The sequence below is a fragment of the Mastomys coucha genome, unplaced genomic scaffold (genome assembly GCF_008632895.1).
Source record: "Mastomys coucha isolate ucsf_1 unplaced genomic scaffold, UCSF_Mcou_1 pScaffold22, whole genome shotgun sequence".
Classification (NCBI taxonomy): domain Eukaryota; kingdom Metazoa; phylum Chordata; class Mammalia; order Rodentia; family Muridae; genus Mastomys; species Mastomys coucha.
In genome coordinates, this window is record NW_022196905.1 from 227,123,813 (window position 1) to 227,134,184 (window position 10,372).

Below are 10,372 nucleotides of genomic sequence, written 5' to 3' on the forward strand. Positions count from 1 at the left end.
TGCTATGGTCAAAGCTATTTGACTTGAGTGAGTGAATTTATTCTCAGCCCACAGAGAACAGGTTATATTTATTTAAGAAATGGTGTGTGTATTAAGATGGTCTATCCATAAAGTCACTCACCAACTGTTTCAATGAACAATGGTTCTGCTTGGAGGGTGGCACAGACATTAGATAAGGGTAAGAATTTGGTTCATTGGCTGTGATAATTTGGAAAAGCATTCATCTCAGAGAAAGAGTCCTCTTCTTCAAACTTGACACAAGAGTTACAAACTTCAAGCAAAGCATTCAGTCTCACTCTTTGTTGTTCTCTTACAAGCCCTTCCCAATTTAATTGTCTATGTTTCTTTTGTGTATATAAATACTTTTGAAATATGTAAGCTGTTCTGAAAACCATAGTATAGTGTAAAAACATGAAATAAACAATACCACTAATAGAGAGACTGAGATAGGAGAAGTAATATTTCAAGACCCTTAGGTTGTACATAGCAAGACACTGTCCCGAACAAGCCCAAAGTATATATGGATTGTACAATATTGGACCTATTTCTCCAATTACCAAATTAGAGAGACCATTGGATGACAATCAGCAAATTTCTAATTCCTCATATTTTTGGATTTCAGTCGATTAGGATATGTTGGTAATATTAATTTTCATATTAAGATATTAAGAAAAAGTAATTGTTACTTCCTGTTGTTTTTGTTGTAAGAGGTGGAATTAGGTTTGTGTGGATTTGTTGAAAGATTACCTTCTTGCTTCTTCTAGGGTGTAGCTTTGTTCCTTATGTTGTTTTACATCTATTATCCTTTGTAGGGCTGGATTTGTGGAAAGATATTGTGTAAATTTTGTTTTGTCATGGAATATCTTGTTTTCTCCATCTATAGTAATTGAGAGTTTTGCTGGGTATAGTAGCCTAGACTGGCATTTGTGTTCTCTTAGGGTCTTTATGACATCTGCCCAGGATCTTCTTGCTTTCATAGTCTCTGGTGAGAAGTCTGGTGTAATTCTGATAGGCCTGCCTTTATATGTTACTTGACCTTTTTCCCTTACTGCTTTTAAAATTCTTTCTTTGTTTAGTGCATTTGTTTTAATTATTATGTGATGGGAGGAATTTCTATTCTGGTCCAGTCTATTTGGAGTTCTGTAGGCTTCTTGTATGTTCATGGGCATCTCTTTCTTTAGGTTAGGGAAGTTTTCTTCTATAATTTTGTTGAAGATATTTACTGGCCCATTACATTGGGAGTCTTCACTCTCTTCTATACCTATTATCCTTAGTTTTGGTCTTCTCATTGCGTCCTGGATTTCTTGGATATTCTGGGTTAGGAGCTTTTTGCTTTTTGCATTTTCTTTGACTGTTGTGTCAATGTTTTATATGTTGTCTTCTGCCCCTGAGATTCTCTCTTATATCTCTTGTATTCTGTTGGTGATGCTTGCATCTACAACTCCTGATTTCTTTCCTAGTTTTTTATCTCCAGGGTTGTCTCTTGTCTCTCTTTCTGATTTCTGGGTTTTTGTTTTGTTTTGTTTTTTTGGCTTTTTTTGAGACAGGGTTTCTCTGTATAGCCCTTACTGTCCTGGAACTCACTCTGTAGACCAGGCTGGCCTTGAACTCAGAGATCCGCCTGCCTTTGCCTCCCAAGTGCTGGGATTAAAGGCGTGCGCCACCACCTCCCGGCTTCTTTCTGATTTCTTTATTGTTTCTATTTCCACTTTTAGATCCTGGATTGTTTTGCCCATTTCCTTCACCTGTTTGATTGTATTTTCCTGTAATTCTCTAAGAGATTTTTGTGTTTTCTCTTGAAGGGCTTCCAGCTGTTTACCTGTGTTCTCCTGTATTTCTTTGAGAGTGCTATTTGTGTCTTAAAGTCCTGTATCATCATTATGAGAAGTAATTTCATATCTGAATCTTGCTTTTCCAGTGTGATGGTATGTCTAGGACTTGCTATGGTGGGAGTATTGGGTTCTGATGATGCCAAGGAGCCTTGGTTTGTGTTGCTTATATTCTTACGCTTGCGTCCTGCCATCTGGTTATCTCTAGTGCTACCTGCCTTGCTAAATCTGACTGGAGCCTGTCCTTCCTGTGATCCTGGTTGTGTCAGAACTCCTCAGAGTCAACCTGTCTCTGGGATCCTGTGATTCTGGGATCCTGTGATCCTGGGCTTGTTAGAGCACCTAGGAGTGGAGTTTCCTCTGGGTGTTGTGGGACTGGCTGTGGAGCTTGCACCCAAGGTCTGCTCAGGGCACCAGTTGGCCCAGACCTTTTTTTAAGTTTTATTTCAGTATGATGAGAAAAGTTACATGATTTCAATTTATCTGAATTTGTTAACATTTAAAAACATATTTTAAGTAAATAGAATTAAATCACATTCTTGTTTCCCTTTTGTACCCCAACTCCTCCCAGAGACCCCCCCTTCAATACCTACAATATCTTTTTTTGTCATATTCTTTAAAATTTATAAAACATTGTAACAATAAAAATGAGTATTATAAAAGTTGTTTGATATAAAACAACAATCAATTTAACAGTCTTATGTAGATGCTTGTCTATGGCAATACCGAAAATACAAACATTTTTCTCAACATAAATTTCAAATAACTCCAAACATATTAACTGTATATTTCAAAGTAAATACATCACTACTGATATTTTCTTAAATGAACATAAATATATAAAGTCTTTTTGTTTGTTTGTTTGTTTTGTATTTAGTAGACTAAAATCTTAAAATCTTGACTCTTACTGTGGTAACTTGATACAAGAGTTACAAACGTCAAGCAGAACATTCAGTCTCACTCTTTGTTGTTCTCTTACAAGCCCCCTCCCAATTTAATTGTCTACATTTCTTTTGGGTATATAAATACTTTTAAAATATGTAAGCTGTTCTGAAAACCATAGTATAGTGTAAAAATACCTTTTTAAAAAAGACTTCTTCCTCCCCTTTCTGCATATGGTAGCTCCCAGGCAGTGCCGCATCTGTGGAGGACTTGCAATGTATGAGTGCAGAGAGTGCTATGATGACCCGGACATCTCAGCTGGGAAGATCAAGCAGTTCTGTAAGACCTGCAGCACTCAGGTAATCCATACTCACCTAATGGATGTGCCCTGTAGAAGTCAGTTACTGATGATCCACAACATTTCTGGACTTGAAAGTCTTTCAGAATCAAAGTACATTCACAATAAATGTTATTGCTCATGTCTCTTCTGCTGGTGTGTGTGTGAGAGAAATACTTGGCTGTGTTTATGAGAGATGTGCTCAGTGAAAGTGGCTAGAGTCTGATCCCTTGAAACATGGTATTAGCTCATGTGTGGAATTTTCTTCATGGTCCTTTTTAGGTTCACCTTCATCCCAGGAGGTTGAATCACACTTATCATCCAGTATCACTTCCCAAAGACTTGCCTGACTGGGACTGGAGACATGGTTGCATCCCCTGTCAGAAGATGGAGTTATTTGCTGTTCTCTGCATAGAAACGAGCCACTATGTTGCTTTTGTGAAGTACGGGAAGGATGACTCTGCCTGGCTCTTCTTTGACAGCATGGCAGATCGAGATGGTATTAAACACCTTCCTTTTGTACTCATCATTCCGTATTTAGGGGTGTGGTGCATCCTAGTGAGAAAACGTGTGTGAAGTAATAGGGTATTTTGTGAGAAAATCCTCTAAGGAGTAGCATAGTGTTACAGAATTTAATAATTCTGTTACCCAAACTAAGGAACAATAATGTTGTGACATCTTGGCACTTAAATGGATTTATTAAAGAGTGCTATCTATGATCTTAGCACTTGGGAGATAGAGGATTGTGAATTAGAGGCCAGTGTGTGTTACCTAATGAGAATCTTTTTCAATTTGCCCCACTTCAAAAGAAAAACTTCTAAGATTCTTCTTTTAGAGCTGATTTTACCATCTGCTTCCTTTTAGTTCTGTATACACTGTAGTAGCCATTTATTGAGCACCTGTATGCCAAGCTCAGTGGGAATACTGCAGTTGGAGAAATTATGCCTGCTTTTCTCTTGTCTTAGTTAAAGTTTAAAGTGGTGAAGATTGCATGGTTTGCATTTAATTCATTCTTCCTGATCTCCTGCACTCCATTTCATGAAAAAACCTTTATCTAATGAGCTGTTTCTAGGAAACTTAGCCCTTTCTTAATACACAGTTGAGTGTCAGGACCTCAAATACTTGTTACAGTACACCAACCACCCACCCTGATTTCTACAGGTATCTCCCAAGCTCTAGTCTCTAAGGTCTTCTGGTGTGGCTCTCTAATAACCAGAGGCCCCTAGTAGCAGCTCCTTGACCAGAGACACAAGACCAGCAGCTCTCCATCTCTTCTCAGCTCTCAGACGCCGGAGGGCAAGCTCACCCCTCCTGTGCATGTGCTCCACCCAGCCAGCATTAGTAATACGGCATTTGGGAAAGCACTTGGGAGAGTAAAACCAAACAGGCTTTCCATAATGCAGTCATCAAGGCACACACAGTCTGCTGATCAGTATATAAACAACACATGCTAGAGGTGTGCAAGTATGATCTTAAAACATAGGGAAGCAGCAGTGTGCATTACTAGTTTTGTCAAAAATTGGGCATTTTTGTGGAAAAGAATGTCAGGCTGTTGGTGTATGGGAGGGACATGCAGGTATGAGGAGTCAAGACTGTGTGTGCACACAGTGGGTAGCAGCCTGCAAATCAGGCCTGTCAGTACTATTAAATTCTAGGATAGTAAAATTGTTCAGGTAGGACAAGGTGCCAAAAGGACTTAGAAGTTCACTTCCCTAAAGAGATATCACTTCCCCTCTCTCTAGGTGGTCAGAATGGCTTCAACATTCCACAAGTGACGCCCTGTCCAGAAGTTGGAGAGTACTTGAAGATGTCTCTGGAGGACCTGCACTCTTTGGACTCCAGAAGGATTCAAGGCTGTGCACGCAGACTTCTTTGCGATGCATACATGTGCATGTACCAGAGTCCAACCATGAGCTTGTACAAATAACCAGGTCATCTGAAGTGGGCAGAGACAGAGGACAAACCTTAGTGCTGTGTCTTCCTCCAGCTTGTGGTTGTGTCTGGCGCCCATTGCCGGCAATGGGTGTCTCACGTGATGATGGCCTTTCAGCAAAGGATTCCTGTGTTTCCAAACAAATTGCTTTTGTGTTCCTGAGTATTTAATAAGCATTTTGCACTCTAGGAAGTATGTTTGTGTTGATTTTTTTAAGAAGTCTAAATGAATTTATTAATATCTGAAACTTTAAGTTAACTGCATTGATAATACGATATTTTTGGAAGCATAAAATTTTAATTGTGATGTCTAAAACCTCTTTTAGTCCATTGAGGATGTAAATAAATATTTCTTCTTATGGACCAAGGATATGAAATCATTTTTCTTTTGTAGCTAATGATTGCCTTGAGAAAGACATAATATGGTTTTATTAAGAGTCTACCTTTACTCCAATTGTTGAAGGTGTGCTGAGTTTAATTGTTAATTTTCCTATATAGTGCTGATTTCCTGCATGTCTGTACTTTGCTGAGTTTCTGTGTTCCTGCAGCAGTGGTCAGAACATGCTGAAATTCCTTTCATGGTGTTATTTTTTCTCTGTTCTGGTTTTGAGGTAAATGAGTGGCTCTGTCATAAAATGTCCATTTTTGATGTGTTCTTGAAGGGCTAGGGTACAAAGCAAGCATCTCAGTCATAGTAGCTACTGTTACTGAGCAGGCTTTCTGTAGGGGCACCTAAGAATGGGACTCAGTGGTTCCTGAAATGACTGAGCGATAAGGAAATTATATATTCTTATACAGAGCCACAGTCCAGAGAAAGTAAAGCTGGCTCAGAGTTAGTACCAACATTTCCCTGAAAAAATGTGTTAGGTATTTAAAACTCTCATCTCAAATAAATTATTTTATTTTTAGTTTAAGTGAATTTCTCTTAATTTAAATAAGACTAATGCTTTTGTTTGACTGAAGAACCTTGTACTCTCTGATGTCAGTTTGGTGTCACTTGAAACAATGACAACCACATCAGCATGTTACTGCAATGCCAGTGATGGCTTCAAAGGAAAAAAATGGATGTCATCTTAGGACTGCGTGTACTGTATGTATAGACTGCGGTGGACTCTGTAGAGTGCTTGTTGTCTGAGTGTTATTTTGTGGTATGGCTGTCTCTCTGAATAATGTCAACCTTACAAAAGAGAAGGTGTTATATGTGTGTAGCATATGGCTTTATAAAAGATTTAATGTCAAAAGAGTCTATAAATATTGCTGTTATTTTTAAAGGCACTTTACTCCTTGGTTTTATTATTCCATTTTGCTGGCGTGTATTAGCTTTATAAATTACAATGCTCAAGACTCTTCCATCTTGTAATCTTTGTACTTTTGTAAATGGAAAAGTACATATACTGTGCACAGACTTTTATATAACTGAGTGCCTAGACTGGGTGGTGAAGCTATGACTAGATAGCGTGAAGTCCTCCAGCTGTAGGCTGGCCTTGCCTGCATCATCCTGGGACAGGTGAGAATGGTGAGCACAGGGTCTAAGCTTGCAGACTGACCAGAATTCAGTCACCCTATAATAAGTATGTATTTAATGAGTCTGTTAATGTGACTTTGAGCAATGATCAGGACTATGTATATAGGCAAGTCTGGCCTAACAGTGAAGGGGAGGGGGCTGAGGGGAAGCCTTTTTTTTTTTTTTTTTTTTAATTTGAGAAATGGAGGCAAAATCCATGTGCAAAGAGACTGCTTACTTGGCTTTCAGAGCCGAGGACTCAAAGCTTCTTTGAGGTGGTTCTGAAGTTGGGGTGGTACTTTGTGAGTGAGGAGGGATATGATATGTCCACAGGCAGTCCTTTAGCAAGATTGTCTAGAAATTGCACTTTGTGTTCTTTAGCAGTAGTGGGTGGGTAGGGGCACACAGCGAAGCACCCACTTTCAGTGGCTGGGGAGGCCTGAGGACCACAGGCCAGCAGGAGCTTTCCTCCATGTCTTCTTGTCCCTCTGGAGAGTCCTTGTCCCAGCAGAGCCTGGTTTGCTCTTGGGGCAATAGGGTTAGACTATGTGGTGCAGGTAGCCCCTGTGTCTGTGGATTAATTTAATTTTTTTAATCTTAGGTTTTCTGTACTGTTTTCCCATTGCCTTTTAAAATATTTTGATTGTCCTTTTCCTTATTAAGATAGTAGTATAGTAGGATTGTTTTATTTACAATATGGTTTAGAATCCATAGCTACAAATAGAAAATATAAGAATTCTGTTTCTCTATTGTGAGGCAAATCTGTATATATGTATGGAGAGTCAGAGGGATGGGCAAAGGGAGAGGGAAGGGGCCCAGGCACATTTTTAAATCTAGAAGCTGCAAAGTATCAAGCTCCTCACTACCAGCTTCATAGAGAGTCCAGTTCAATTCACAAAGTATTTTCTAAGTTAGGAGAAATGCATTGAAAACCAGAGTGAGATATCTGTATAGTGCAGCTGTTGGTGGTTGCTATGCATCATCCTCAGAGTAGCTTAGCGTTTTTATTATATGTTTGCCAAGTGCTTAGGTAAATGGCCAGGCTCCTTTTACCTCTGACTCATTCTTTTTGCTACATTCTCTCTTGAGCACAGGGGAGGACAAAGGACTGACTTCTGGAACTTGTCAATTCTCTGGTTGACTAAATGTGGCATTTTCATAAAATCTAGGAGCAGCAGCCCTCCTAACTGCAATCTAGTAAGCAGATAGATAAGCTTGCATCTGTTTGCATCTTCCTACACTGAGTTGGGAGTGCAAAACCCAGTATTTGGCCTTGGTGAGTAACTGCCAACAAGTATTTATGGGACATTTATTAGGTGGCCCGCTCTCATACAGCTTACTGCTCAGTTTCCATACCAGAGCATCTGTTGGTGGCTTCTTAGCCTAGGCGTAGGTGACAGGCATGTCTTGGGACCACTTTGGGAGACAACTTAGTGTAACCTTAGTGTAAAGGACTAAGGGACAAAATTCCTGGGTTCCATCACTTGCTCTGTAGCCAAACAACACCTCGCTTTCCTGAGCTTCAGTGTCTTGCTCTGTCTTATGGAGGGGTTGAATGTCTAGTTGGATAGGGAGAAGCCGTACAAATTGTCAGGGTTCCAGGCCATGCCTGATAAATCTGATTTTTTGCTGAAGGTAGGAAATTTCAACTCAGAAGCTTATCCACAGAAACCAGCGACCAGCAGCAGGTATGGAATCATAAGGTTAGAAGGCTCCAACGACCTTTTCTTCTGTTACTGTGAACTCAATGCTGTTACCCATGGCAGTTATTCTATGTAAGTGTGAAGAAGTGGTTACTGATGCTGTTGTTGTTCTGAGCTGACATATGACCTGATAGAAGTGTGTTTGGTGTGTGTTCCTTCACTCTGTATTGCTGGAGGGATTAGCAATCGTAAGCATACACGGAAGTGTCAGGCTATTCAATGGCATACACTTAGATATTTCATTTCACTCTATTTCTATAGAAACAGGTTCTGGGAGCCAAAGAAGTGAAAAAAAAATTACTGAGCTCATTTCTCTCTACTACCTAATAATGAAAACATTTAAATTCTTGAGAAGATTTTTCCTCCCCACGCCCTACCCCCAGGAACAGGTCAGAATAGAATTTCCTTCTTAGAGAAGGTAGGTCATGAGGCTTGCGAAAAATAACAAGGTGACTTTCCTTGGACTTGGTGATTCCAGCACCATCCCCAGTTCTTCACCCATGAAGGAATTCTGTAGTTCCATAGTATAGCCAGGATGGGTGGAGAAGAGGCTGTTACAGTGGGAACCAATGAACAAAGAGGCTTGAAGTGTCTCTCCTGGCAGAGGACAGGACTTACAGAAGGCAAGCTCTGGGCATCCTCTTGTTAAAGGTGTCAGAGGATGGCTTCCTGTGAGGGGTTTCCCCTTGCTCCTGTGTGAGCATCTGTCAGTTGTCTTATTGTGGGGAGGTGGGGGACCTGGGTAGAGATGTTAGGGGAAATAGCTCAGTCATATTCTAAATTCTAGAATTGCTAAAAGGGTTTTCTTTAGTCCAAATGCAGTGCCAGAGGGTGAGAAGGAGAACTGGCCAGTAGTGAACAGTGGCATTGTGGGTGATAAGTCCTTTCTGGTAGCCTTTAATAGCAGTGCTCGTCCTCCAGCAGGCAGGGTCCTGACCTCCAGCCTGGCAGTGCTCATGGGTTTGTTTCAGCATAGTTTGGTTCTCATTCTCATTGAGGGGAAAGGGCTGTTGATGAAGGGATTATTCTTCCAGGCACCAGGGCCTCCGCACAGTTCCCTGTGCTTTTAAACACTGTTGACTTTCATTAGTTAGTTATTCTAAAGGGATTTATACTGGAGACACAAATCTCTTTGGTTTCATATTATGAAACAGCTTTGTACTGTGGAATGCTAACTCTGGAAAATGTCCCTCATACCAGAAACATTCATTTTAAAAAAACCCACTGGTACTCCCCAGGGAGATGGTTATTATCAAGCTGACCCAAAGGAGCACATTATGTATTCTATTTCCTTTTCTGGTATCTTGTTCAACATTTTTTTTTTGCCTGAAGAACATCATTTTGTTTATGAAAACATGAATAACATCACATAAAACAATCCCTTGCTATCAGAATGCTCCAATTTAGCCTTAATTTTGTTAACCTTGGAGAGGAGTAGAGTGCTGCTGTGAAAAGAAATGTACCATGTACTATTTCTGTATCATTAAAATGCAATTTTTATGCTTCTTTCTCTTTGATTTCTTTAGGGGAAGGGTCTTGGAGTTAGGGAAACATAGGAACTGGTTCTTTACAACTTTTCAAGGATTTAAATGAAAAAAAAAAAAAAACCCTGGGAAATGCTAGCCACATTGTCTTCATCAGGCTTCCAGGCCCACACTACATCTAGGGAGTGTCTCAGGATCTAGTCAGTAGACTCTGGGCCATTGCTTGGCATCTACTGACTCTGGTGCTGGAGATGGCTCATGGCCAACAGTCTGTAAGGTGAACCAGACATGTTCACTCCAGAGGGTGTGTTCTGGGCCTAAAGGCTGCCACAGATGTGGCTGCTTCTCTGTAATGCCCAGGGAATGATCACATGACATTTTAGGGACTGAAATTTTACTCTAAGCTCCTGTTATGTAACAAAAATGCATGACCAGTCCTCCTTCCTTAGAGGCCAAGCCACTTACTGTGTACTGGAAGGGAATCTAAAATGATCTGAGTGTTGCTATTCTAGTGTGTCAAGGTTTCTGTTTAGAAAACCCACAGCTGGATGGACCTGCTGATAGCAACGTGGGCTGTTCTGCAGCTCTACCTTTGCTTGTTGTATTCAAAGGTTGGCACACATTTTCATAAACCCCATTCTTGCATTTGGGCATATTGATGTGACAGAGATAGTATGTGCATTGCCCATCTGTGGATCTGG

General features: G+C 40.3%; 1 protein-coding gene across 9 annotated transcripts in view; it reads left to right on the top strand.

The window, feature by feature from the left end:
* Cyld (CYLD lysine 63 deubiquitinase) overlaps window positions 1-9,692 on the top strand; it is a 66,222-nt gene extending 56,530 nt beyond the window's left edge. For all 9 annotated transcript variants that reach the window (XM_031340792.1, XM_031340793.1, XM_031340788.1 and 6 more), the window contains 3 exons: window positions 2,952-3,070; window positions 3,331-3,547; window positions 4,791-9,692. In XM_031340792.1, the coding sequence (XP_031196652.1) occupies window positions 2,952-3,070; window positions 3,331-3,547; window positions 4,791-4,975 (521 nt within the window). In that variant the 3' untranslated portion in view covers window positions 4,976-9,692. The remainder of the gene's footprint in view (window positions 1-2,951; window positions 3,071-3,330; window positions 3,548-4,790) is intronic.
* Window positions 9,693-10,372: the final 680 nt, after the last annotated feature.